The sequence below is a fragment of the Callorhinus ursinus genome, unplaced genomic scaffold, assembly GCF_003265705.2.
Source record: "Callorhinus ursinus isolate GAN/ISIS: 27379988/994484 unplaced genomic scaffold, GSC_fseal_2.0 scaffold15, whole genome shotgun sequence".
In the NCBI taxonomy this organism is placed as follows: domain Eukaryota; kingdom Metazoa; phylum Chordata; class Mammalia; order Carnivora; family Otariidae; genus Callorhinus; species Callorhinus ursinus.
Window position 1 is genome coordinate 5,827,276 of NW_027397077.1, and position 27,374 is coordinate 5,854,649.

General features: G+C 59.6%; 1 protein-coding gene across 6 annotated transcripts in view; it reads right to left on the bottom strand.

The window, feature by feature from the left end:
* Nucleotides 1–21,562, bottom strand: part of CELSR3 (cadherin EGF LAG seven-pass G-type receptor 3) — a 28,653-nt gene extending 7,091 nt beyond the window's left edge. For 2 of the 6 annotated variants that reach the window (XM_073901157.1, XM_073901156.1), the window contains exons 1-34: nucleotides 17,815–21,562; nucleotides 15,646–16,296; nucleotides 15,015–15,240; nucleotides 14,610–14,725; nucleotides 14,138–14,226; nucleotides 13,873–14,030; nucleotides 13,151–13,314; nucleotides 12,762–12,887; nucleotides 12,502–12,671; nucleotides 11,890–12,075; nucleotides 11,183–11,299; nucleotides 10,621–10,792; nucleotides 10,313–10,454; nucleotides 10,096–10,216; nucleotides 9,599–9,782; nucleotides 9,185–9,286; nucleotides 8,951–8,965; nucleotides 7,700–7,794; nucleotides 7,266–7,475; nucleotides 6,847–7,042; nucleotides 6,409–6,564; nucleotides 5,841–6,015; nucleotides 5,069–5,236; nucleotides 4,707–4,833; nucleotides 4,413–4,619; nucleotides 4,032–4,206; nucleotides 3,716–3,828; nucleotides 3,209–3,288; nucleotides 2,665–2,791; nucleotides 2,109–2,225; nucleotides 1,852–2,000; nucleotides 1,471–1,586; nucleotides 1,006–1,164; nucleotides 229–429 (exon numbers count right to left, since the gene is read on the bottom strand). In XM_073901157.1, the coding sequence (XP_073757258.1) occupies nucleotides 229–429; nucleotides 1,006–1,164; nucleotides 1,471–1,586; nucleotides 1,852–2,000; nucleotides 2,109–2,225; nucleotides 2,665–2,791; nucleotides 3,209–3,288; nucleotides 3,716–3,828; nucleotides 4,032–4,206; nucleotides 4,413–4,619; nucleotides 4,707–4,833; nucleotides 5,069–5,236; nucleotides 5,841–6,015; nucleotides 6,409–6,564; nucleotides 6,847–7,042; nucleotides 7,266–7,475; nucleotides 7,700–7,794; nucleotides 8,951–8,965; nucleotides 9,185–9,286; nucleotides 9,599–9,782; nucleotides 10,096–10,216; nucleotides 10,313–10,454; nucleotides 10,621–10,792; nucleotides 11,183–11,299; nucleotides 11,890–12,075; nucleotides 12,502–12,671; nucleotides 12,762–12,887; nucleotides 13,151–13,314; nucleotides 13,873–14,030; nucleotides 14,138–14,226; nucleotides 14,610–14,725; nucleotides 15,015–15,240; nucleotides 15,646–16,296; nucleotides 17,815–21,562 (9,058 nt within the window). The remainder of the gene's footprint in view (nucleotides 1–228; nucleotides 430–1,005; nucleotides 1,165–1,470; nucleotides 1,587–1,851; nucleotides 2,001–2,108; nucleotides 2,226–2,664; nucleotides 2,792–3,208; nucleotides 3,289–3,715; nucleotides 3,829–4,031; nucleotides 4,207–4,412; nucleotides 4,620–4,706; nucleotides 4,834–5,068; nucleotides 5,237–5,840; nucleotides 6,016–6,408; nucleotides 6,565–6,846; nucleotides 7,043–7,265; nucleotides 7,476–7,699; nucleotides 7,795–8,950; nucleotides 8,966–9,184; nucleotides 9,287–9,598; nucleotides 9,783–10,095; nucleotides 10,217–10,312; nucleotides 10,455–10,620; nucleotides 10,793–11,182; nucleotides 11,300–11,889; nucleotides 12,076–12,501; nucleotides 12,672–12,761; nucleotides 12,888–13,150; nucleotides 13,315–13,872; nucleotides 14,031–14,137; nucleotides 14,227–14,609; nucleotides 14,726–15,014; nucleotides 15,241–15,645; nucleotides 16,297–17,814) is intronic. The other 4 variants (XM_073901158.1, XM_073901160.1, XM_073901159.1 and 1 more) reach the window with 4 other exon arrangements.
* Between the last annotated feature and the right edge of the window lie 5,812 nt (nucleotides 21,563–27,374).

The following is a 27,374-nucleotide window of genomic DNA, read 5'->3' on the forward strand; positions in this document are numbered from 1 at the left end:
GGCAGCAGGACGGGGCTCAGAGCTGGGAGGCAGTAATCCTCGGTCAGGACAGGGTCTGTCCCCATGGTGCAGGAGTAGGGGCAACTCCCCCCTGCCCTTGAGATCAGAGGAGGGACAGCCCCAGGATTTGGCAATGCGGGCCAGGGTCAAAGGAGCAGGAATCCCCTGGGTTGGGGTGAAAGCAGTCCCTGGGGTCCATGAAGTACAGGTCAAAGTCAGGGATCATACCTTTTCTCTGACGCTGGGCCCGGCCCAGGGAGGTTTCATCTCCACTGGTCAGGGCCAGATCTGGCTGGTTGTTGTTGGCTGCGTCCTTGCTGGTGTCCAGCCCCAGGCGCCTTTCGGAGCCCCAGGTCTGCAGAGCACAGGGAGCGGCCTCGCATTCTCCCAGGGCTGGCCAGTAGGATAGGAGGTCATTGCCATCCACATCTGTGGAGCCAGAGCAGCTTACAGGAGCCTCTGAGTTGACCCCACTGTTTCATGAGCCCTATGATCCAGACTCAGTGACTGCCCCCTCTCCCCCAAGCCTGATCCTACTGACTCCTGAAACCCTGGCTGTTCTGACTGAGCACAGGTAGGAATCAGCGGGTGGGTGTCTCTTAGAAATCAATGGAACCATGGAGAGGATTACTGGTGAGCCTGCCACCCTGGAGGTAGACAGATACTAGGGGTGGGGGAACTTGGTGGCTGAGGGGCCAAGAAGAACCCGGAAGAACTAACGAGGCTGAACCCTAACCCTCAGGGAAGAAAAGGGGCCGGAGGAGTGACATGTCACCCCGTAACATCCCTGACTTTGACCTTGCTGCCCAGGCTGTTCCCGGGCCTCCAGCCAGCAGAACCGCTAGGAGGCTGGATGGGGTGAGGTGTGTGGGCGCCCAGCGATGACCCCACATTCCCAGTAGGTCAGTCCCAGGAATCCTCAGGGGATATCAGTGTCCCTAGGTCACACCCAGGTGGAATAGGGGGTGTCTCTTGGTCACCCATGGGGTCAGAATATCCCCTCACCTTTGGGGTGAGTGAGGAGCCTCTCACTCTGGGCTGCGCGGCGGAGTGGACGCTGGAAACGCCCCCGGGTCCGGCCATTGTCCTCGCTCTCTGAGGATGGGATGGACAGACTTCTCTCCTCCTCCAAGGACAGGTCACTGTCGGAGTCAGAGTCTGCGGCTGGAGTTGGGAAGGTCAGAAGAGGGAAGGCACATCAGTGGCTCAGGGAGCCACGGAACTTGGGGGTCAGCAAAGAGCCTGGAGCTGGAGGTCCTGGAGTGGCTACAGCAGGGAGCTGGGGCTGAGGACCTAGGTAGAGCCTGGAGTGGGGGTCAGTGCAGAATGGCAGGAGAACCAGGTGCCTCCTGGGGCAGAGACCTGGGGGGAGCTCGCCCCACCACAGTCAGCTGCTGCGCTGCTGCTCTCAAGAAAGAGAAATGGGGGAGAGATCCTCCGCCTCCTCCCATCCCCAGCCCAGGCACCTACCTCCACCAGCATCTCGATGGAACATGGCCACGTCCAGGTCAGTGGGGCCAGCGTGAGCCTGGAGGCTGTGGTCAGTGTGGTCAGCAGCTGAGCCATGTCGAACCAGGACATTGTCCCTGGAAATGCAGGAGCGCCCCAACCCCAGCATCAAAGAGTGATGTAATGGGGTGCTTTGAGGCTGGGGTGTCTGTGAGCACCCAGGCCAACTGCTCTGGAATGGCTCTGAAGGCACCCCTGGGTGTGTGGCAAGAAGCATCTGGGCCCAGGTGCCGAGATGGGCAGAGCCACCATCCCCGGACCCGTGATGCCAACCTCTGGTCAAGTGGGACTGGTCTGAGCTGTATGTCCCCTTCCCCATCCCGAGACGGCTGCTCCGCTCACCTGAGGTAGCCACGGCCCCGCTGGCTGTCTTGGTCCTGGGTCCGGCCCGAGCGGGCACTGCTCACTGAGGAGACAGTGGAGGCACCCAGGGTGATGCGGATGAGGCCACTCTCTTCAAAGAGGGCAGTGTTGTTGTAAGCCCCGTGCCCCTGCAGGAAGTGGGCGCAGACATGCGTGTGAGCCAGCTCCGCAGAGGCCTCTGGCCCCCGGCCTCCCAGGGCCCCCGCCCTGACCCCCCAGCCCCAAGGGCGCCTCACCGTGCCAGGCGCCGGCCTCGCTTCCTCGGGCGCTGCCTTCCTGCCCAGACAGGCCGGCGTCCAGGCCGCCCGAGCATCTGCATTCAGGACACAGAAGAGCAGCAGAACTACCAGGCCCTGTGCCCGCAAGGGTCAGTGTGGGGTCAACGAGGGGTTAGCGAAAGTCAGTGAGAGATCAGAAATGTGTCACAGGTCAGAGGAGGGCCACCAGGGGGGTGAGTCAGGGCTAGGAGAAGTCACTGTGGGTCAGCAAGGGGCGGGTCAGGTATTGCAAGTTCATGTGAGGGAGTGAGGAGCCTGGAGCCAACCCAGGAAGGGAGTCAGGGAGAGTGTTGGAGGCAGTGAGGGGTCAGAAGGGCACTAAGTCGGTGGAGGTCAGTGTGGACCAGCAAGGGGCCAGGAGCCGTAGTGCTGGGGAAGGTCAACCCAGGATGAGCAGCCCACCTGTCATCAGTCAGCCCGCAGGAGTCAGCCCTAGACCTGGGGGCGAGGGCCTGGGTTGGGGCCACTGGGCCGAAGCCCCACCTGGCCCAGGGCGGGGCGGGGTGCCAGCTACCTGGAGGCCGCAGAGCGTGGCGTGGAGGTAGTGGAAGGTCAGGACACTGTGGTTGACCGCCAGGAGGCCAAAGAGCCAGGAGGCACTGACCAGGAGAAGCAGCAGAAAACAGCTGCGAAGGCTCCTGCTGCAGGACACAGGAGGACACAGGGGACACGCAAGTGTCACGCGGGGCTCATGTATGGGACTCGTAGGGGACAAAGAAGGACAGGAAATCACACAGGAACATGGTGGCCTCAGGAGGACACGAGGGGAGACGGGAGGTCACCGAACGAACCAGGAGGATACTTAGGGAGCCATGAGGGGATGCGGGGGTGGGGCTGTGAGAGAAATGTGGAAGACAGGGGGTAGGGGGCAAAGTGAGCCACCCAGGCCACGGGAGCCTCTGCAGAGACAGCAGGCAGAAGCACGTGTGGGGCCAGAGAGGGACCACAGGCCAGGGCAGGTAGGACTGCATCCCCGTACCCAGAATCTGGAGTCCAGCCTGCCCAGGAGAGGACTGCCGTTCCAAGAACCCCCCCCTTTCCCCAGCCAGCCAACTCACAACATGGAGGTCTTCTTGGCCTCCCTCTGCCCCGTAGAGCAGGATGTGCGGGCAGCGAGGAGAAGCATGGTCCCGTTCATCTGGGCCCGCGGCCAGACATGTGGAGCAGGGGTGGGGCAGAGAGAGACAGAGACAGTGAGAGAAAGAGAGAGACAGGGACAAAGAGAGACCGAGACACACAGAGAGAGGCAGAACCAGGGAGAAACACACACGCGCACGGGTGCACACGCACACAGTCAGGAAATCAGAAACAGAGAGGCCCTTAGACACAGAGGAAGTCCCAGGTAGGGAACCAGGGAGGGACTGAGAAATGGAGAAGGAGGTTCACAGAGAGAGAGAGGCAGCCAAGTTTCTGACCCGATGGCAACCATCTCTGTGCCAGGGGAGCGGAGAACAGAAGTTGGGGCGGAGCCCTGTAAGGCCGTGGGCTGCCGCCGGGCGTCCCTCCACACACACCACCACGCCTGCCGCAGCGCGCACAGGCGACCTCAAGCACAGCACACTCACCATGATGACCAGGATGACAGGGCCTGCGAAGCTCCAGATGAGGGGCTCATGGATGGAGATCCAGCAGAAGTCAGGGTTCCCGTAGCCCTCGGGATCCAGGCCGACGGCAAGGCCTGTAGGGGAGGAGAGGAAGGACGGAAGGGGTATGTTCTAGAACAGTCGCCCCTCTCGGGCCTGGGGGAAAAGCTGGGGGTGGGGCGGGTGGGGATGGAGCAGGTTCCTCCCTGAGCACACAGGCATGGGGGACTGAGGTTAGGGTAATGATCAGGAGGAGGGTCGGGCCGGGTGACAGGAGTCAGGGGTGCAGAGCCCTCACCCAGCAGCACAGCAGGGACTCCCCAGCCCAGGGCGTGGTAGAAGCGCATGGCGCCGCGGTCCACGTTGCGCGGTTCCACCTGCATGCGGTAGAGGTGTAGGCCCTGCACGAGGAGCCACGCGAAGGTGCTGAGGAAGAAGTAGTGCAGGAGGATGGCGACCGCAGTGCACACCAGCTGAAGGCAGGGGTAGGGGGCGTCAGCACCGCTCCCGCCTCACCCCGCCTCTGACCCCTAACCCACAGCACCTTACCCCAGCATCCTGCCCCGAACCCAGGCCCCCACTGGAGCCTCCCTGACCTCTGACCCTGAGCTTTGGCTCCAGGACTTCGTGGGCCAGGGGAGGTCATGAAGACACAGGTCCCCTGGCCCTGACCCTGCACCTGGTTGTGGGTCCTGTGGATTCCCAGCAGGAAAAGGAGCTCCGCCAAGCCCAGGGCAGCCGCCACGTTGGCATGGATCCCACGCACGTTGGACTTGAGGCTGCGCAGGCTCAATAGGACAGCTGCGGTCAGAAGCAGCGCAGCCACGGACACCGCCATGACCACGTGCGTGAATACCGCCAGCAGCTCCAGGTCACCCTCCAGCCGCTGTGGGGACAGGGACAGTCGCTGGGGTGTTGGGCACCCCGGCCCTTTGGCCTGCCCACGTCCTCAGGACTCTGAACACAATCCCACCTCACGGGGGGAGGCATCCATAAGGACCCCAAAGGTGCCCGTCCGGCTGCAGCGACATCGGGCGTGAGACCCGTTCCTGTGCACCAGCTCGCAGTCCCGTGCTGTCCACATGCCGTGCTGGTCCGCCCTGCAGCCACAGGGCAGTTAGACCTACTATCCCCTCGGGGCGCTGTCCCCTGGCCAGGCGGGGCGGAGGGGGGGGGGCGGGGAGCTGTGACAGACAGTGGGGGTGGGGCTGAAGCTGGGGAGCAGCATTCTTCGTGGGCCTGGGTGCACAGGGACATTGGCGGGGGCCCCAGGGGCAGGCGGGGCACTGCAGGGGCCAATAGGGGACCAAGGGTTTCTGGAGCGGAGGTCCTCACGGGCCAGGTGGGTCCCACTGCACGCAGATCGCCTTGCTCCGATTCGCTGTCTGTAGCAGGCGGAACTCCAGGCTGATTGGGGACTCCAGGACACCCCTTAGGAAGTTGCGTCGGTGGAACACAGCCACACTGACCACCGGGGAGTTCATAACAGGGTTCTGGGGGAGCCTGAGGAGACACCCCACCTGAGCTCGGACACTGCTGACCTCCCCAAGCTCTGACCACCTACCTCACGGTCTTCATGCCATCAGCATGGCTGACCGAGAGTCCGGGGTGCCCCAGAGCAGAAGCTATTTCTGGGCTGCTTCAAGACCCTGAGTCCAATGGCCTAGCTGGGCTGCCATGGTTCTGCACAAGCGGCAGGTTCTCTGCAGCCAAGGGACTTCAGACCCACTGCCCACACTGGGGTCTGAGGCCTTGGCAGCTCCAGACTGTTTGCCTCAAACGGCCCTCCCTGCCAGCCCCCTCTGACCTCCATCCGTCAGCCAGTTTGCCAGTCTCTGTCAGCCAGTTTGCCTGTCTGTACCTGGCTCCTATACCCCTCCTTTATGTGACCGCCCCCACCTGTGGCTCAACCGTGCATGAACCCCACAGGACATGAGTCACAAGGAAGCCTGCACGGACGAGGCTCCCGGGGGCTGTGCCCAGGAGCTGTCTCGGGATGACGGTGAACCTGTTCATTTGCCCACCGAGAAAGGGGTGCTAGGCTGGGTAGAAGCTTGCAGGAAGCTCAGGGGTGAGGGGCCTAGAAGTAATGCCCTCCCCGTGGTACCTGGCACCCCGGCGCTCGGCCTGGAACTGGGCAGGGAGCAGCCCCCCCAAGGTGCGGTAAACGAGGAGGATGACAATGGAGATCCCAGGCTCTGGCTCGGGCTCTGGGGGGGCTGGAGGAGGGGCCACACTTGAAGTGGTGGAGTTTTCCATGCTGCTGCTGCTTGTGGACAGAGCTGCCAGGGGAGGGAGAGGAACCACCGTCAGTGACCTCTGACCCCACGCACCCACAAACCCAGCTCTGAACCGACCCAATGCAGCATCAAGCGTGGGAATCTCTTCCCTGAAGGTCCAGAACGGGGAGATGGGGAGAACAGAAGCCCATGTCCCCTTCATCCCCAGGGCAGGATCCTGAATATCAAGGCCTGGGAGAGATCATCAGGGGTGAGGGAGAGAATCTGGCGAGGTGAGAGTGGTGTGGGTGGTTGACGTGGGAGGGTCTCACGCAGGGGTCTGACATGGGGCAGGTCTGGCAAGGGGGGAACCAGGGGGAGGGCGACTCAGTATCTGGCAAACGAGGGTGGGCAGGGAAACAGGACCTGGGCCAGGGGTCACCCAAGGGCTCTCACCTTCAGGTGGGGATGGCCGTGGGGACTGGGAAGGCAGCAGGACGTGTGTGTGAGGATCCCAGGCATCCTGGCCCCGGAAAAGGTTGCTATGGTAACGAGGGTAGCGACGAGTCCCCCGGGTGGGACTGGGGTGCTCCATGCGGTCAATGCTGAGCACTGCCCAGGAGGAAGACGGGTGAGACCCAACAAGGATCTCCTCCCCATGCTGAAGGCCCACACTCTCCTCTCCCCATTCTGTACCCACATCCCACAACCCATCACTTCACTGCTACCAGCACAGAGCCTGTCCCTGCAAAGCGCTGAGGGAGGTGGCACAGCCTCCTGCCGCTGATGTTGATATCCATATCCCCAGCCCCTCAGATCTCCAGGTCCTTGCCCCTTCACAGCCCCCTTCCCGCCCCCCACCCCCCCATCCCCGCCAGGCTACCCGCCACATACTGATGTTGGGCGTCACCAGCCCCACGGGATTCAGGTATGTGAGCTCCATATTCCTGGCGAGGGTGGCTGCATACTCTTCCAGATGCTGCACCAGCCCAGCACTGCCTGGGGAGCCCCCAGGGGCCCGCTGCCCCAGGGCTGCCCACAGGTCTCCAGTCTCGGGAGCAAGCAGTGCGGAGCCAGCCCATAGCAGATTCTGGGAGGCGGGAGATGAGAGTGGACTCAGCCATGTGAGGACATGTGAGGGGACAGGGCCGGCCTGAGGGGTCTGGCTGGGCACTCAGACAGGCCCCAGCAGGCAAGGGGGTGGGTCTGGAGAGGACAAGGGAAGAGGGAGAGCCCAGCGCTTTCAATTCCCCAGGGTCAGGAGGGACCTGAGCAGGGGTCCAGGGGATGGTGAGCACAGGGCGCAGCCCCACCTCATTGAAGTGGGCGTCCTGTGTGGCTGTCAGCCCGAAGCCCTGCTGGTGGCTCTCGAAGGCCAGCAGGTGGGCCAGCAGTCGGGCAGTGACCCGGACATCCTGGCTAAAGTAGTGGTCAGTGTGGCCAGTCACCTCCCGCAGCCTCTGAGCCAGCTTCTTGGCCTCCCCCGTATCCAGGACTGTCTTATTCAGCTCTAGGCCATCCAGCTGCCAGGACAAAGATGGGGATGGTCGCTCTCTGGTCCCTTAGGCTTTTCTCAAAAACTTCACCGGAAGAAGGGTTTGGCCAGATTAAAAGGCAACCAGGAAAAGCCCAGGAGGTCAAAGGGCTGGGGCATGAGGCCTAGGGCCAAGCACAGGCCTGGGGAGGCCGAGGCCAGGCTGGGGCCAGCACAGGTCTTGAGTGCAGGGCCAGGTCTGGGCAGTCTCACCAGCAGATTGAGTTCTCGAAAGGCAGGGGAGGTACAGTTGAAGAGGTCAGGCTCCAGCCAACCCTGGTCCTCACCACACAGCCGTACGGCAGCACCTAGGACCAGATGACCCCTGGTCAGACCTGGGGCCTGGACCCCTTCACTGAGGAGGGAGCACAGCACCCTCCCCTAACCCAGGGAGAGCTCTGAGGCAGAGACCAGAATAGTCGGCAGCTGTGGCTAGACCCCTGGACCCTGCAGCCCCAGCCCCCAGCCCAGGCAGGTCCCAGCTGCCTATCAGTTAATTCTTGAAGGGTCTGTGGGCCATTCTGAACCACTGGTTACATAAAGCTGAGCACAAGGGCGTTCTCTGTCTCTGTCTCTCTCTGTTTCACACACACACAAACACACACACCCAGGCCAGGTTCACAGACATGTGGCCCAGGGCAAGTACACACACACAGATGTGTGGATCAGGACAGACACACGGACACACACGCTCTCTCGTGTACACACATGCAGACATGCTGACACAGACCAGCTTTTCCAGGGGCAGTGTGTGACCAAAGTGAGGGTGGGGTGAAAGTTCTCACACCAGTTTTAACTGCCCCCGTGGTGGGCTCTGCTGCCGTTTCTCCCTTATCTCTGTGATCAGGATGGGAGTTGAATAAGAACTGACCTGGGCCTTAAGAGAGCTTATAGCCACCAGCAAGAGGGACTCTAACTTAAACACAGAAGCCCCCCCCCCACAAGACAGACTCACAGACACATGCACAGGCACAGAAACACACACACATGAGCATGCACACACAGATGGTCTCCGTCCAGCCACTGTGGAGACCTCAAGCAGCGGGGAGGGTTCTGCGGGGACCTCAGGCAGTGGGGAGGGGCCCTCAGGCAGCAGGGAGGAGTCCAGAGGGTCCTCAAACAGAGGGGAGGATTCTTTCGTGACCTTAGACAGTAGGAAAAGGCCTGAAGACCCCAGAAACTGAGGAGGGGTCTACAGGGATCTCAGGAAGTGGGGAGGGGTCTGCAGGGTCCTCAGGCAGTGGGGAGGGGCCTCTGAGGACCTCAGGCCTCAGAAAAGGGCCCCCAGCATCCTCAGAGAGTAGGAAGGGGCCTCCAGGGACTTCAAGCAGCTGAGAGTAGCTTTCAGAGACCTCAGGCAACAGGGGATGGGTCTGCAGGAATTTCAGGCAGTAGGAGGGGTCTGCAAAAGCTCTGGCGGTGAGGGGGGGCAGCAGCACACCTGCGCAAACACGTACCCCTTACCTGCACCCCGCAATCCTGCCCAGAAGCCAAGAGAAACAGATGGAGGCTCAATGAGGGCGTGGGGAGGGGCCCAGAGCCCCTAGGAGGTAGTGAGGAGCCCACATGGACCCCTCCCCGACTCCCACTTCTTTGCAGGAGCGGGGCCACCCAACCCAGGAAAAGAAGTAGCTCCAGCAGTCAGAGGATAGGCCTACTCCCACCCTCAGTGATGCCCCTCTCCCCCCAGGTACTTACCCAGGGCCCCCCGAGGACAGGGCACTGAGGCCAACATGCCAAACTTGGTCTGGGGCCACCACACACCAGATCTCAGGGACTTGGGGCAGGCGTCATAGAGCACTAGGGAGAGAGGAGGCACTGAAACAGATGGCCAGAGGCTGGGGCCAGTGACAGCCATACCCATGGCTCCTCTACCACCCACACCAGACCCACCACCCACTACTCCTGGGCTGACCTTATTACGGGAGCAGCCTATCAGATTCTGTGACAAGTCACTGAAGTACGTGGGGCAAATGTGGGGGTCCTAGGTGTCAATGGTCTCCTTTAGGAAAAACCTCCCAGAGCCCCCATCTAGGGAGCCCAGCAGGCTGGGCGACTTGGTGGCAGCCAGAGCCAGCCCTCTCGATGTGGAACTGCATGGAGCCTGCTCACCTCGGCAGCCACTGGCTGTCACCTCTGCGAAAGGACTGTCACAGCTGTTGCACTGGCGGCCGAGGGCTCCTGGGCGACAGGGGCACTGCCCACTGTGGGGCGCACATGAACGAGAGGTGGAGCCCACAGGGTAGCAGTCACATGGGAGGCATGAGTCACTGCCCCGTGGTCTGTAGTGGAACTCCTGTTTGAGAATGGATCAGGGGCCTGAGGTCAGAGATCAGGGCTTACGATCGGGCTCTCAGGCCTGGGGAATGAGTGGAATCAGGGGCAAAGGGTCAAGAGAACAGTACTCACAGGCCGGAAGGAAGGTTGGACTCCAAATGAAACATAAGGGGGGGGGTATCAGGTGTCAAGGACTAGAGGTGGCAGTTAGGTGACGGGACAGGGTAAGAGGTCAGGGCCTGGGTCCGGTGGCAGAGATTAGCAAGCTGGATAAGAATCACAAACCACGGCTGGAGAAGAGTTCAAATGTCAGGGATCGGGCCCAGGCATACCTTGCAGTGACACTGCCCATTTGTCTTATTACAGTTGGGGTCAAAGCCCTTGTGAACGTCACAGTTGCAGGGGCCACAGCTTGGGCTCCCCCACCAGCCCCGTGGACACTGCTGGTCCATCCTGGGGGGAGACAGCCAAGTGAGATGCCTCTATGTCTCGGTGACCCTCCCTGCCCCCCACCAGGTCCTTCCATCATCTCAGCCTCCAGCCCCTCACCTGTGCTCACAGTGGTGCCCAAAATAGCCACCCACACAATCGCAGGTATAGCCATGGGGGGCTCCTGGGAGATGGCGGCATGACCCCTGGTTCTGACAGGGATTCAAGAGGCAGGCATCCACACACCCTGGGCCATAGTAACCTGCAGGTTAGGACAGGACAGGCTCAGGACACTTGGCCACAGCATGGGAGGAAGCAGGCACCCGTTCTTCCAGTGCCTGCCTCCTCCAGGCTCTCCAGATCCCCCAGTCTTCACCATGAGCCCCTGGTTCCTGCCCAGATCACTCTGCCCTACCCCCAAATCACACCTGGCCAGCAGGTGCAAGAAAAGGTCTGCCAGAGGTCTCGGCAGTCAGCATGGGGTGGGCAGGGGCCAGATGCACAGGCATTGGTCACGACACAACCAGGTTCCACGTTCACTCGGCGGCTGGGTGGAAGCAGGGCTGGGGATCCTGAAGGCGTGGAACCGAGCCATACCCCCTGCGGACAGAGCCAGCAAGGCGTGAGACCCAGGCCAAAGCCCCCTGGTCCCTATAGAGCCAGCCACCTGATCTGATGACCCCTGACATGCAGTCTCCCCCAGGCCCCCCCAAAAGACCCAGACCCTGACCCCAACATCCCCAATTCAGGCCCCCCATGGGACCCCTAATCATGCTATCCCTGACAGAGCTCTCTAATGACCCTTGATAACTAAGCTAGACCCTCACCTCCAACAGCACAGAAAGGCCTGACCCGTCTCTGATAGCTCTGTGTCACATCCCCTCCCCGAGCCAACCCCTACGTGAATGCAGCTTTTCAGGTCCCAAGGCACTCCTAACCTCTGACCACTCACCCTAATGGCCCATAGCATGTACCCATGCTGACCCCCACCTGGATACAGCCAACCAGGCCCTGAGGAACCTCCTCTTCACTGCTGGGGGGCAGGCCTCCCACATGGAGTCGCTTTACCTTCAGACCCTGCAGTTCACTCCCCACTGCCATGGTGTCCTGGGGGAGGGGGACAGTCAGCAATGGGGGTGTGGGGGCACCTGATGGATCCCTGCCCTACCTCAGAGTCGGTCTTGACCTTGTCCTAGCCCTGTATGACCATCCTCTGTCCCTCTGGACCAGGGGAACGGTCTGGGAATAAGCTGCCCCCAAGTATGGAGGACCCGCTGGAGCATGGGGGATGGATAATAGCAAGGTTTCGGTCAAGAACTGGGCCCAGGTAGGCCTCTCTCCTGGACCCAAATAGACCCTGAATTTTCATGGCTTTGAGCTAGGGAGGTCAGGGCAGGGACCAGAGGGGGTTCCCAAGAGTTTGGGAATGTACAGGCTGCAGAGGTACCCGAAGACCAGACCAGAAATCTGGATAGCCTCTCTGACATGAGCAGGCCTGGGCAGTGGAGCGGCCCGGCTGGCAGGGTGGGCTCACAGCAAGGGTATGAGGAGGGCACTGCAGGGAGAGTGGGGTGCAGTGGAGGCAACTGGGAAGCAGTGGAGGCAACTGGGAGGAAATGAACTGCAGGGGGTTTGTCAAACGAGGTGAGTCTGGTTGGGAGACTGAGAAAGGACTACCGCAGAATCAGCAATCAGACCTGAAAGAGGCTAAAGTCCAATGAGACCATGAGGACATGGTGGCCCCGCCGGCCCCCTGGCTCCTCCTGCAATTCCAGCCGCAGATCGTGCCACCGGCCATCACTGACAGTCACCTGATCCAGGAGGAGGTGGGCAGCACGGCCTGAGCCCCTGGTCACCGTCACGGACAGCAACCCCCGATCCAGCTGCAGATAGAGAAGCACAGCCCTGGGGTCAGGGCCCCAAGTTGGGCTGGGGCTGGGAGTATCAGGAGGTGAGGTCCGGGGACTCAGACGTCAGCACTGCATGGCCAAGGCTGTATCTGGCACACAGGGCGTTGTGCCCAGGGACATTATGTTGCTGAGAGGGAAGTTAAGGGGGCAGACGTCAGGCCAGGGGTCGGGGATCAGTGCAGTTAGCACAAAAGAGATATGCTGGGGCCCCAGCATATTGCAGAGGATATCATGGTGGGAAAGAAGGTCAAGGGCTAGGATCCAGAGCAGGGTTAAGTATGATCAGTACACCTGGTAGGAGCATGTGGTATGACCAGGCTCAGATTCAAAGGAGTGCAGTTGGTGGCATTTGAAGTTGAGAGTTGAGGGTCTAAGGAGGGGCCAGGAGGACAGACACACCTGACAGAGAAGCGTGCTGTGTGGCCCAGCCTGCACTTGCATCAGGACCCCCTGCGTCGCCCGTGTCCGAAATGCCAGCCCCAGGTACCACGGCACAGACACGGCCATGTCATTTCCAAAGTCCCAGCTCAGGGTGCCATTGCCTCGGAAATGATGGGGATGGGCCATGGCTGAGGGGATAAAAACAGCAGGATGACAGGCCCCACCTCAGGAACAGACCTTACCCTGCAGGCCCCTCTTGCCCCGTGCTGCCCACTCACTGAGCCTACAGTCTTTGCCACCGAAGCCCACGGGGCAGTCGCAGCTGAAGCCGCCCCAGCGTTCTGAGCAGAAGCCGCTGTTCTTACAGGGGCCCGAGTCACAAAAGTGCAGCTTGGCCTGGCAGCCTGGGAGAGGAAGGTACACGGAGGAGGTGAGAACATGGGGGACAGGGGACACGAGTGCTAGACAGGACACAGGGGTCCAGAGGGGCCAAAAGTGGCCACGATTTTCGCCCTGCGTTCTCTCGGGGTGGAGTTGGAAGGAGGCGGGCCCTAAAGGCTAGGCTATGGCACGGTGCTTGCCCTCAAAGGAAACAAAGATGAGGTCTGATTTGGAATCACTCCGTGGAGCCCTCCACCCCCCTCTCTAATATGGGGACACGGCCTACCTGCTGTGGTGCCGTTGTTCGCCACAAAGGCTGCCATGTCCACTCGGCGGCCATCAATGTACAGGTCCCGCATGCAGCCAACGAACTCCTTGTGTGACACGGGGAAGTTCTCGGGGAGGTTGGGGACACCCCCCAGGAGCAGAGGGCCCGTCAGGTCCAGGGACCTGGGGATCAGGGGTCCGCATCATTGTTGGGATGGGGGCCAGGGTAGGGTTGCTCCTGAGGGCCACAGGAAGTGTGTGTGTGTGGGGGTAGGACTCAGAGGGTAAAGGTGATTTAGGGGGGAGGGTAAGGCCAGGCTAGGGAAGAAGTTGGGACCTAACTTCAGTTGTGGGGGTGCAAAGGAGAGCTCATGGTGGACAGATGGTCTGGGGAAAAGTGAAAGACGGGTCGAGGGCTAGGATGAAAGAGTGAGGCATTTGGGTGGTTGGTGAAGAGTCTGGGGCACCAAGTGGGGATGTGGGGCATTAAAAAGAAGCAGGGAGAGTGGAGACTGGGGACTGGGGGCCTGGGGACCATGTGTGGGAATGCGGAGTCTGGGGTAGAATACAGGGATGGAGCTAGGGTGAGATGGGGTCTCAGTGTCCTCGTGGGGAGAGAGCAACGGTGATTTGGAGAAGGATGTGGAGGTCTGGCAGGCTGAAGTGGGGAGTGGGATATGTGAAGGGTTGGGGTGGGCTTTGGCAGGCAGAAGGCACGGGGACCAGGGGCAGGGGTCTCACTTCTTGGAGCTTGTTTGCTCGCCAGCAGCCGCACACGAGTAATTGCCAATCTCAGCACCAAACTGTAGAGCCACGGCCACGTCGCAGTCATCCAGGCTCAGCACAGCCACCTTGTCCTTGGAGGGGCCCTGAGCACCCCCCAAGGCATCTGTCCGGGGCTAGAGACCCAGGCACACCACTCAACAGGACCCCCAGGGTGACCCCTGAGGGGCAGAACCTGGCCTCCCAGCTCCCCTCATGCTCCCATGCCAAGGGTGGTGCCCACCTTGTTGTAGTATCTCAGATGCACTGTGTGCCACTGCCCATCACTCAGTCCCCCTGGAACTGTAGGGCTGACCACTGTGTTGGATTCACCTGCAGGGAGGATACACGTGGAAGGTTGTCTGGAGCTGCCTAGTTGCCTCTCCCTCCGCACCCCCAGTCATATTAAACGCAGCTACTCCCAGGATGTAGCATACGGTCCTGAGTACATCAGATCAGTCCCATCCACTGGTGACCACACTGGCTGGACCAGAGTGCCTCTGGACAGATAGGAGGAGAAGCACACACTTCACGGAGAGATGGACTTTCCCCAAGGGAAGGGCTAGGAGGCTCAGAGCCTCACTGGTGTCTGTTTGGCATGGAAGGTGTTTAGGGGTGCAGTGAGGCAAACGTGAGGGGACTTGAGGCTTATACCCCCCAGCCATCTCACCCACACATGTACACTCGCCCGCATACACATCCACGGGAGCACCCACCCGTGGAATATGTAAGCCGCACTTGCCCGGCCACGAGCTCCAGGGCCAGGAAGTCGTGCTTCTCGTTCAGGCGCCCGTTGTAGAAGAGCAGCCCACTTGGCTGCACCGTTGCGAACCTGGGTGGGGGGGACAGGGAGCTGTCATGAGCGGGACACCTCACACCACCATCCCTGCGACAAGAAGTTTCGCGGGGCGCCCGCCCAGGCTAGGATGGGGCAGGAAGCGATGAGAAAGGATGCCGTGACGTCAGGGACAGTGACGCTCCGAGAGACACCCAGGTGGGGCATCCCGGGAGGGGCGGTGTCCGGTGGGACATCAGGAGGGGGCAGCCGGGAATCTGAGTCAGGGTCATGGAGGGAGTAGGGACGGCGTGGAGGCGCGTAGAGATACGGGGCGGGCACCTACGAGAGGGACAGCGTGAGGTGGAAGCGCTGCCTCAGGCCGCGGAACATGACGAACGAACTGGGAGGGAAGGAGCGCGCCGCCACCTCGCAGCGCGGGCCCTCGAAGGCGCCGCCCGCCGGGCACTGGCAGCGGAAGCCGCCGTCGGGCCCGTCGGCACAGGTGCCCCCGTTGCGGCAGACGCCGGGGACGCAGCGTCCGGCCTCCGTGTCCAGCTCGCAGTCTTCTCCTACGGGTCAAACCGCGGCCGGAGGTCACCGCCCCGCCCGCGCGGACTCCAGTGGGCCCCGCCCCCCCAAAGGCTCCCAGCCCTCTGAAAGGGCGAGCTCCCTGTGGGCAGGCCTCCTGTCAGTCTGGCCCCACCTAACGCTCCCAGAGGCCCGGGCCACGCCCCCAGAGCCCGCCCGCCCTTCCACGGCCACGCCCCCTTTACAGCCTCAGTCCTGCCAAGGCCTCTCTCTCTCTCTATTCCTTTTGAGCCTTATGCTCCCGCAGGGCCGGGCTCTACCGCCTCCAGCCTAACCGCGCCCCACTTGACCCCGGTAGGATCAAGACTGACGCCGCATCCTCACTCGCACTGTAGTTCCGCCCCCGCGCTCTGCCCGAGGCGCCTCCAGCCCCGCAGCCTGCCCACCTGTGAAGCGCGGGCGGCACACGCAGGTGTAGCCGCCCTCGCGCCGCGCGCAGGCGCCGCCGTTCCGGCACGGGTTGGAATAGCAGAGGTCCAGCTCCGTCTCGCAGAAGTCTCCCGTGAAGCCGGGAGGGCAGCGGCAGCGCAGGCCTGCAATGGGCTGGATGGGTCGGAAGAGCGTGGAGGCCGAGGCCAGGAAGGGCGCGGACGAGTCGAAGCGCAGCACGGACACGCACTTCATGTAGTTCTCACAGGGCTCGCGCAGGCACACGTTGTCGTCGAAGGGCAGCACGTCCAGGAGCGAGCGGGCCGCAAGGGCGGCGCGGCGCACGTATAACTGCTCTTGCAGCTCCTCGGAGCTGAACCAGGGACCCGTAGCGCCCGCCCCGGCCCCGCGTGGCGCCAGCGCTGAGAAGCTCACATTGAGCACGTTGCCCCCCACGTCCGTGTCGTTCTGGATGTTGAAGATGAAGACGTCCTCGGCGGGTGTAGCAAGTACCGCGGCCACGCCTTCCAGGAAGTGGCCCAGCAATGGTGACAGGAAGCGCTCCTGCCACATGTTCTCGAGGCGCACGGTCAGGCTGTTGGCCAGCAACTCCTCCGTGATGATGACCACGCGCAGCACACACTGAGCCGTCACGCTGTGCAGCCCATCTGCGGGTGGGGGTAGGGACAGAGGTCAGTCTGGAGTCATCGGCTGCTCCTACCCCGGGAGTCAGAGGGCTGGGGTAAATGAATGCCCAGACCCCCAGCACCGGAGTCAGCAGGCTGACCTTGCCAGGACACAGGGGGTCTGGGGCTTGTGACCACCAGCTCCCCCAGCATCAAGGTACAAAGTTGCTGCTTCCTCTCCCCTCCCTCCAACACCAGCAGAGATCTGAGCCAGCCATGGGTCAGTAAGTCATTCATCCAACAGCACACAAGAAGGTCCCTAAGTGGTCAGTAACCACTCCCCCAGGTTATTATGGTCAGAAAGACACCCTCACTCAGAACTTAAAGAGCTGCCAGGGCCACTGACCACTCACCCCTACTCCCTCAGCTTTGCATAACCAGCAAAATATCCCCTCAAAGAAACAAATGGGGTTCTAGATCAAGGATTACCCATCCCCTATCTCTGGTCAGCAAACTGCTTTCCCATGGCACTAAAAGGGGCCCTGGCCCTGTGGCCACTCAACCCCATCCCACAGAACCCTGGCTCAGAAAGCTCCCTCTCTCCAGGAAGGTCTTGGACCATGACCACCCATCCCCTCCTCAGCATTCTTGGGTCAGAAAGCTGCCCATCACCCCAGACCTGGGTCCTGTGACCTCAGTGGCCACCTCTCAAAATGAGGATGAGTTGCTTATATACTTTGTCCCCAGGTCCTAGTACACATTGAATGCTAAATAAGGATTGGTTGTTGAGTGAACTGGGGGATAAAATGAAGGCTGTGCCTTCTTTGGCAGAGCCAGGAGTCCATGCTCCAGAAGCAGGGAATGAACACCAATTGAAGTCTAGTTCCCAACCTCGGGAGCAGGAGGCAGAATTGCAAGAGCCTCTCCCACCTGCACCGTCCTATGAGGGAGTGTTTGTGAAAGTCTGGGGCTGTAGAGGTAGGAAAGAGGCAGGTGGGCCTCTGGACATACTCCCGAAGGGCAGGGCTGCAGTCAGCCCCTTAGAGAGCAGCCAGGCCAATGTGGGCCCACTCTTTGTCTGAAGCTGCCAGAGCAAGCTGCTGTTCTTGACCACTAAACTCTTGGCCTACCTCCCCTGTACAGATGAAGGTCAGATTGGACCCAAAGTGATGCTTCATCTGAACAAGGGTGTGGTATGGGCTGAATGGCCCAAGCTTGCTTTTCCTGTGACCTCCAGAGCATTAACCCAGGACCTGCAGCCTTTTGGGGGTGGGGGCACTATGTCTAGTGTAGTAGACAGTTCATATGGTCTTTATGGGGCCTGCTCGATGCCCTAGAATCTTTGGGGTTCTGTGGAGTCTACCCAAGACCCTAAGCAGAGACTATGTGAACCTAACCTGTGAAGTCTATGGCAGATCCTGTGGGGTGCAGGAACCCAGCACTTAAGGGGGATTCTTGGAAGGCTTGGAAATCCTTCTTTGGTTTGAGGTGCCCTGTGGAGCCCCTGTGGCCCTGACAGGTTCAGGTCACTGGGTCACTTGCCTGCCCCCCACCCCTTACCTGTGACAGTCACCAACATGGAAGCCACCAGTGGGCGGTTGTTGTCTAGCTTGCGGCTGAGTCGAAGCTCCCCACTGGTCTGGTTGACCACCAGCAGCTGCAGCTCATTGCCCCGCTCAAAAGAGTAGAAAAGGTGGTCAGAGACATCAGGGTCATAAGCTGGGATGCGTCCAATAACGCCCGAGGGGAAGGTGTCTGAGCGGTTGGATACATAGTTGTTGAAGAGGATCTGGAAGTTGTTGAGCACAGGGCTGTTGTCATTCTGGTCAACCAGGCGGACGTGCACAGTGGCCCGACTGACCAGAGGGGCCGATGTGGCCTGTACCACAATCACATATTCCTGGCGAGCCTCATAGTCCAGGTCAATGAGTGCAGTCAACTCTCCAGAGAAGATGTCCATTTGGAACAGCTCAGGGATGTTCCCCTCCACAATCTGGTACATTATATGGGCATTGGGGCCTTCATCAGGGTCTACTGCAGTGATCTGAGCCACCACGGAGCCCACAATGCTGTTCTCCTTCACTCGCACCTCAAACTCCTCAGCTGGGAAGACAGGTGCATTGTCATTTACATCCTGCACCGTCACCTGGATGCTGACTGGAGTCCGCAGTGGGGGCACACCTCGGTCCACTGCATAGGCAGTAAGTTCATATACTGGCACTGCCTCCCGATCCAGCCGCCTCACTGTGCGGACAATACCAGAGGTAGGCTCAATAGTAAAATCTCCATCCCCATCTTCCCCATTCTGGAAAGTGTATTGGACCCGGCCATTGGCATGAGCATCCCGGTCAGTGGCTGAGATCTGCAGGACACTGGTGAAAGGTGGGGCATCCTCAGATACCAACCCTGTGTAGTGGGAAGCCACAAACTGTGGAGCATTATCATTCACATCATTGACCATCACCTCCACATAAGTGGTGTCTGCCTTCTGTGGGATGCCATTGTCCCGAGCAGTGATAGCCAGTGTGTAGGTCACCTGGTCCTCATAGTCCAGTGGAGCCTGTAGTGTAATGGCCCCCGAGTCTGCATCAATTCGGAACTGGGGCAGGTTGTCCTCCAGGAGATAGGTGATACGAGCATTCTCACCCACATCATCATCAGAGGCACTGATGACCACCACAGTGCTACCCACTGGCCGATCCTCATTCACGCTCACGGAGTAGTGGGCACTTTGAAAGACAGGCCGGTGAGTGTTGGCATCTGTGATGTTGATGTGCACATAGCAGTGATCATGAAGGGCACGGTCAGAAGCGGTTAGCACCAGCTTGAAGTAGCGTTCCTGCTTGTAGTCCAGTGGCAGAGCCAGTGTCACCAGACCTACACCCCCCTGGGTGCTGATGGCAAAGCGATTCCGGGTGTTGCCGCCTGTGATCTGGTAGCTGATGGCACTGTTGGCATCACGATCTACAGCGGTCACACTGACCACAGTGGTGCCCACAGCTGCATCCTCATTCAGCCGTAGGTGGTACTCCTTCATCGTAAACTCAGGCCGATTGTCATTAACATCTAGCACAGTTACCGTGACACTGGCTGAGGCTGAGAGTGGGGGTGTGCCATGGTCTCGGGCCTCCACACCAAAGAAATAATGCTCCACAGACTCACGGTCCAGTGGACCACTCACAGAGACCCAGCCAGTGGCACTGTTTATCACAAAGGGCATATCAGGTGCCACACCAGTTAGGGAGTACTCCAATCTGGCATTCTCTCCATGGTCTGCATCCACTGCCTGAATGTGGATGACTGAATGGCCCAGGGGTGCGTTTTCCAGTACAGAGACCTGGAAGGGTGTGCTGACAAAGATAGGAGTATGGTCATTGATGTCCACTACCTGGATGCTGGCCAGGCCTGTGTTGTTGGACAGTGGTGGCCGGCCTGCATCCTGCGCCCGGATGCGCAAGGCATACTCTCGCTCTGCCTCAAAGTCCAGAGGTGCCACCACCTGGATCTCGCCCGTGAGGCTGTCAATTGCGAAATGGCCACGACTGTTGCCGCTGATAATGTTGTAGTGCACCAGTCCATTGGCATCCTTGTCCCGGTCCGTGGCTGTGACGCGTAGTACCACCGTGTGGGGGCGCACATCCTCGCGCACCTGCGCCACGTAGCGCTTCTCGCTGAATTGGGGCGCGTTGTCATTCTCATCCAGCACGGTGATGTGCACACGCACAGTTGCAGAGCGCGGCCCGGGCTCTTGGCCCTGGTCGCTGGCCTCCACCACCAGCTCGTAGCTTTCCATGTGCTCGCGGTCCACGCGACCGCTGGTGCTTATGAGGCCAGACCGCGGATCAATCTCGAAGGCGGCGGAGGCAGCGGCGCGCGCAGCTGGCGGCCCCACGAAGCGGTAACGCAGATTGGCGTTGGGGGGCGCGTCGCTGTCTGTGGCACGCAACTGAAGAATGGGGTAGCCCTCCTCCACGTTTTCGCGAAGCGTCTCCCGGTATTGCGCCTGCTCAAACACCGGCGCGTGGTCGTTGCGGTCGGCCACTGTAACGGCCACCATGGTGGTGGCCGAGAGGCGCGGCGAGCCGTGGTCCTGCGCCGTCACGCGCAGGTAGTGCCGCTCCATGCTCTCGCGGTCCAGAGCAGCCTCTGTGCGGATGAGGCCGCTCAGTGGGTCAATGCTGAACAGCTCCAGCGAGCGGCTGTTCATGAGCGCAGCCAGCGAGTAAACTAGGCGCCCGGCCTCGCCTGCGTCCGGGTCCTGCGCCACTACGCGTAGCACCGCGGTGCCCGCCGCCTCGTTCTCGGGCACTAGCGCCTGATAGTTGTACTGCGGAAACTGCGGGTGGCGGTTCGTGGCGCGACGGGGGCGGACCCTGCTTGTTGGGGGTATTCTCCAGACTCTCGGCTGAGCCGGGACCCCCGGGCGGCGCGGCCCGGGGCGCTGCCGGAGGAAGCGACGGCGGAAGAGACCACGCGAGCGCATGCGCTCGGGCGTCGGCTCGGGAGCTGTCCGAGACTCGCGCGGTGCTGAACCAGACGCGGGAGCTGTCCTCTCTGTGCGCGGTGCTGAATCCAGCCCAGGGCCAGATTCCACAGCCCTGGAGGAACAGTCCGGCTGGGGAGCTGTCCTCTCCGCTCGAGATGTCGCAGTTCTCTCGCCCTGACCCCTGCGCCTCGGCGCCCACAATTCTCCGCAGCAGCGCATGGTTCCCATTTTTGGGGGGTTGCCTCTCCCAGCATTCCTCTGGGAGGACACCGGCTTGTAACCACGGGGCCGTACCAGAAGGTCGGAAGGGAAGGGCGAGCTGTTCTCCAGGCTCGGGACCCCTGGGGACAGAGCCTCTGGAGACAGACCGTCTCTTCGCAAGGGTCCTGTCTGCCCGCAAGAGGAGACCTCTGCGCGCCAGCATAGCAGAGACCCTGGTCCCTGTCCTGTTTCTCGCCCGCGGCTGTCTAATGCCTGGACCCCATATTTCGCCTCCAGCCCCGCGTCCGGCTGCTCAGGGGCCCCTCGACCACTCTGGGCGCTTTGGCTTCCCCCTCGGAGCCCCACGAAGACAGGCTCCCTGACTCCCAGACCAGGCTCTCCATCCTCCTGGACCCCGGGCGTCTCGGGACAAAGAGCTACGGCTCTGCCACCGGTCCGCGCCCCTGGCCCCGTAGCGGCAGCTACCCCTGGGTCCCAGCCTTGGCCCCCGTCGACCCCCAGCTCCTCCCGGCTGAGAGGGAACAAAGAGAGGAGGAGAAGGAGCAGGAGTAGTGGGGTCGTCGGCCCCCTGAGACTCCACCACGGCGGCCGCCTCGCCATCACCCCCCGCCTCCCCACACGGCCTCCACCGCCCCTCGCCCGGGTCCGGGCCTTGGGCCCGCCCCGCCGCTCGGGCCCCCTCCCGGGCCCCTGCCGCCGCCCCGGTCCCCCGCCTCTCGGCCTGTCGCTCCGCGCCGCCTCCGCCCGCTGGGCACCATCTACTCCGCGGCCAGAACCCCTTTGGCATGCGGCCCCGGCTTTTGCCGCCCCCACCACAGCATCCCCGACGCTGCTGCCGCCTCCCGCCGCTCCAACATGGCTCCCGGCCTCAGCGATGGTTCATTCCACCTCCGCCCCGAAGCTCCAAATCCGGTGGTACAGCCCATTACGCATGCGGACTCTGACTATTGAAGCTGTTGTCGCCATCTTTGTTGAGGGCAAAGCATAACTGCTGCCCGCGGTGCTGAACAGGGCTAGGAGGTTCGCCGCCCCTGGATCCACCCTCCTTGCTTTGAGCCACCGCCCTCATCCGCCTTCTTTCTTCTAGGAGCGGTCCCAGCTTCATCTCCCATCCTTTCTTCTGCTTGCCGGTCTCTTGTCCCCCTTCCTGAGCACTAGTTCCGAACCCTGTCCCGGATTTTGGCCTGAAAATTTGGTGCCCATGACTTGCAGAGAGCGTTATCCTGACTTTTGGCAGGGGTACCATGTGGAATCCTGGGGGTAGAAGGGACGTTGACTGGATGGGGACCTGGGACGCCAGAACCAAAGTTAATAGCTTGAACTGTTCGATCAGTGAGTTTTAACTCGTGAAACATGTCGGAACCATCTGCCTGTTTGGAGCGTCTCTGCAGAGCAGGGACTGGGTGACCCGCCCAAGGCGTGAGTAAAGACCAAACTCTTCCCTGCCTTGCTGGATCCCAGCAGTCTCCCGCGCTGGGGACCCCTCCACTGGAGGCTACACCCTCCTCCAAGCTGCGGGTCTCGAGTGCTCTGGGATGCCACGTGGAGCCCGACGTTGCCACACGGCTGCAGCCAGGGCTTCCTCGGATCCCCGCCCCTCGCCCGCCACGACCGCGTCCCTTAACCCCTTGAAGGGACTAGCGGAAGCTCAACCCTCCTTCCACGATTCAATACAGTTCTCCCAGCACTGAGCAACTCCGGGCGCCCATCGGTCCCAGCTGGCCAATGGGCAGACACCGCGGAATCGACGTCACAGAAGACGACACGGGGTTGGGGGAGAACTATTGGCACAATGGGGGGCTCCGCCCCCGACGGCGGACTCATTGTCTGAGGGGAGGGTTCTGTGGTTTCCAGGATGGCCGGGAGAGATAATCCTGTTGGCTTTCTACGGTCCCGCGGGCAAAGGCAGCAGCGGCAACGCCCTGCAGCGTCCTGTGTGAAGGGCGCGGGCGTCCCAGGACCGAGGACGGGTTTAGGGCTGGATCCCAGGACGCTCCAAGGGGCGCGGATCCTGCTAGGAACTAACGGAAAACTCCTGGCTAAGGCCTCCGGCCCGCTCCGACGGTACCTATGACATCATCACCAACCAATCAGACGGCACGTTCTTTAGCCCCTTGACTTCTTCGCTTCCGGGAGGTGGGGTTCCCGTGGGCTCCACCTCCCGAGCGCCCTATCTACCCACTGAGAGCCGGCCGGTGGGCTCCAAAATCTGAGGACCCACTAAGGTCGGAGCTTCGCGCCGGGTGTGCAGTCTGGGTCCGCTGGGCGTGAGGGTGGAGCATCTGCTGCACCGCTGAAGGCGGAACTCGGTTGGATGAGGGCCCAGCCGGTGTAGGGGCTGGAGGAGCGAGGTCGGGGACGAGGTTTTGGTTGCACATTCGCCCTCTGGGTCCGCAAATCTAGCGAGTGCAGGGCGCAAAACTTTACACCAACAAAGGAGGGAGGCAGGCGCAACGCTAGGGGGAAGGGTGCTAGGGTCCCGGAGGAAGTGCCTCAGCCAACTTAGCGATCTGGGACGGCTTCCCGCTAGAGAAAATGCCTGAGCAGAGCCTCGAATAACCAAAAGGACGCCTACAGCTGTGAGGGAAGGAGGAGCCATCCTAGGTCTTGGAGGCTAAGTGGGCAAATGTACAGAGGCGTAAAGGAAACACCGGCCGAGGGAAATCAAACTCTGCTGGCTTCACTAGGGCTAGCAGTGGCTTCAGCGGGTCCTATGGAGAGCAAGACCTAGACGATACCCCTGACTCGCGGTGTGACTGCCGTGGCTATCCGTGTCGCTCTCTGCTGTTCCTGCCTCCACTGCTGTCCTCTCTGGCTGTTGTACTGTGGAGGCCTCCCACTCCGCGTGTGCACTCACCTCTATGCCCCACCCCCAGTGGCAGCTTCTAATGTGACCTGTAAAGACGGAAACCAAGTATTGGTGACAGTTTCTCCCTTCAACTCCAGACCTGCCCCTTACCTCCTAGGAACATAGCAAGATCCTTAACGATTCATCCTCTGTCTTGTCTTTTCAGCTCTAAGGTAGAGGGTCCACCCGGGGCTCAGAAACCTGGGTTTGAGGCTGCTGTGGGATAAATGGAGAGCAGTCCAGGAGACCAGAGGGCAAAGCCTTGGCAGAAACTGCTCTCTAGGACATCTTGGTTGTCCTCTGGCTTCCTGCCTTTTCCTTCTACCCTGTATTTGCCCCCTCCTTCCTCCCAGTCAGGTACCTTGCTGGAAGAGCAAGGCAGAAGACCTGGGCAACCCATCCAGCTAATTATCCAACAGTTCTTTGATCTTATTGAGATCTCCAATCCATCATTCCTCACCTCCTCAGTTCCTTACCTTTACCATTGACCTTATAGAATCAAGTGTTATAACAACTCATCTGTTCTGCTTTTCTTAGACAAACATGGCTAAAATCTAACCCCACTTAAAATAGACTATTTGTGTATTCCTCACCTCTGGAGCAGCAGAACATTACTAGAGAAAACATTTTACATTCATGACCACAAGTCTCAATATTATATCGGAGGGCATAACTAGTGCTGTTAAGGCAGGAAAAATGATAAAGTATGAGGATTGGAAAGGAAAAAATAAAACTTATGCACAGGCAATAGGACAGTGTATGTAAAAAATTTAAAAGAACCTATAGATAAGTTATTAGAGTAAGCTTAGCAAAGTTCTTGAACAGAAGGTCAATATGTAAAAATCAGTTGCAGGGCACCTGGCTGGCTCAGTTGGTGGAGCATGCAACTCTTGGTCTTGAGGTTGTGAGTTTGAGCCCCACGTTGGGTGTAGAGATTACTTAAAATCTTTAAAATAAATAAAAATAAAAATCAGTTGTAATTTCTATATGTCAGCAACAGTTAGAAAATACAAATTTTAAAAATATGCCATTTACAAGAGCATCAAGTAACAAAATGCCAGGAATAAAGCTAATGAAAGTTATGCAATGACTTTTATACACACACACACAAACGTTATTGAAAGAAATACATAAATGGAGTGAAAAGCTATGTTCAAAGATCGGAAGTTTCAATATTGTAAAGATGCCATTTCTTCTAAAATTGGCATTGACATATGGATTCAATGCAATTCCAATAAAATCCCAGTAAGGGGTGTGTGTGTGTGTGTGTGTGTGTGTGTGTGTGTGTGTGTGTGTGTGTGTGTGTGTGTGTGTGTGTAAACTGATAAACTAGGTTCTAAAATGAGGGCCAGGAATATCGAAGACAGTCTTGAAAACCAAAGTAGGAGGACAGCTTCCTCTGCTATAGAAACCAAGACTATGCTGCCAGAGCAGGAATAGACTGCTGGAACCTAATCCAGACACGGGCCTGAAGATGTGTGGAGACTTGAATTTTGACGAGGGTGGCTCTTAAGAGGCAACATGAGGAAAAGACGGGTTTTTCAAAAAATGGTGCAGACTCAGTTAGATATGGGTGTAGATGAAGTTAGATGAGAACCCTACTTCATACTACCCAGGTAATCAATTCCAGATAGTTTTGACATCTGAATAGGAAAGAACACAGCTCTTAGAAGACTACACAGAAGCTCTTCATACTTTAGCCTATGGTCCCTGGTGCTCGTCCCACAGGTTAGGAGCCACCACCTTTACGTACCCGCTTCTACCCCAGAGCTCAGCCCAACCCCCATCCCCCATTGCCCCTCAGAATCTTTTATCCCCCTCGCCACCCCACCCCCTACACTCCCATTTGAGTGGCCTAGTTGTCTGTCTCTGCCCTCCTGCTCACCGTATCCCACACTTACCATCCTTCCAAGCAGCCAATGGGTGTTCTTGCAAAGATCCATCCCTTGCTGAGGAATTCTCTGGCTCATCATCATTTCCCCTTATGGTTGTAATTCTGTGTTCTGAGAGCACCACCGAGATGTTTGCTGAGGGGGGTCTCAGAATTCTGGATCCTCTCAGAGCACGTTTGCTGCCAGAGGCCAGTACTTAGCTCAGTCAACGAGGGCTCTTGCGTCCCTTACAAACACACACCAGGGCCCCTTGGACAACTGTGCAGAAACTGGCCGGGGCTTCTGTCCCCCCTGCCACAGGGTTATACTTCACTCACCATGGGTACCAGCACTGGGACAGAGGGCCCAGCACAGCCCTGCCCTTCCAGCATGTGTGTGTGTCACGATAGGCAACAGAGCAAAGCACGGAGGCTGTCGAATGGTCCTGCCTCAGCTTCCTCAGGGACCTGCACTTTTCACGGAATTCCACTAGCTCAGGAGGAGCATCATGGTTCTCTGCTTTCAGGTCTCCAGTGAGGAAGGAGGCGTGACTCGAAGGCCATGTCATCGACTCCAGATGTGAAAGGAAAGGCAGAACGCCCCCAGGGTGAAAAGCAGTGACCAGGTTGTGCCCCATGGTTCTACTGTGGGGGGGGGGGACATTTTGTCAGCCCATCTTCAGGTCCAGCTGGGGAGCCCGTGTGCCTAACCCAAGAATCAAGAGTTAAGGAAGGACATTTCCCCATCAGCCTCCTGGCTTTGCTTTGCTTCCGTGAGTTCCCTGCCAAATGTTCCTGCCTCAGCTTCCCGAGGACCAGTGTGTCCGGGGGACTCCCCCCACCCCCCGCCCTGGCCTCTTTTGTTCTTCTTGCTGCATTATGGTCCTGTTGGAAAAATAGAACATTTTGGTCTGTTGGCATTATGGTCCTGTTGGCAAAATAGCAGAACAGCCCTTGGCCTTCAGCACCCCAGTGAGAAAGGAAAAGTCATGACTGGACGACACGGTGTCAATAATTCTGGATGTGTGGATGTGTCGTGAAGGATCGTTCTGGGTGAAAAACGGAGGGGACTAATGAAAACTACTTCTGACTGGGGTCTGCCTGTGGGCTTCGGACCCTCCCCCATTTATGGTGCAAGCCTTCGTTAACTTGGGAGCCCGCAAGGAAAATGAAGTTTTTCCCAGATGGTCCCCGACTGTCCGCCAACGGGAGTGCAAACTGAACCCCACGCCTGCTGAGATACTCTTTTTGCCCTACTGTAATGACCAAATCTCTGAGGCTGCAAAATGAGGTGATCTTGTTGGACCCACCGACAAACGAGGAAGGGGACCGAGCCGGGCAGGGTCTGCGCGTGCAGGGAGGCAGGGGCTGTGGTGGGGCCCGCTTCACTGGAAAACAGATATGAAGAATAGGGTTTCAACACGGGAGAAGTGAGGTCTGCAAGGGCAGTCACCTGCCAACAGGCAGCGGGGCACTCACTGGCTTAGCTGTGGCCCAGGAGAAATGGGAACTCGGGGAGAGAGGCTGGAACAGGGCTCAAGGGACCTTGATGGACAGGCCTGTTAGGGACCATCCCCTCCTCACTCTGGAGAGGTCAGAGCAAGCAAGCGACAAGGTCCTGAGGCCCCAGCGCCCCGGCCCATCCTCTTCTACCCCAACCCAGGATCAGGCGGGGTTGCTGATCACACAGCCCA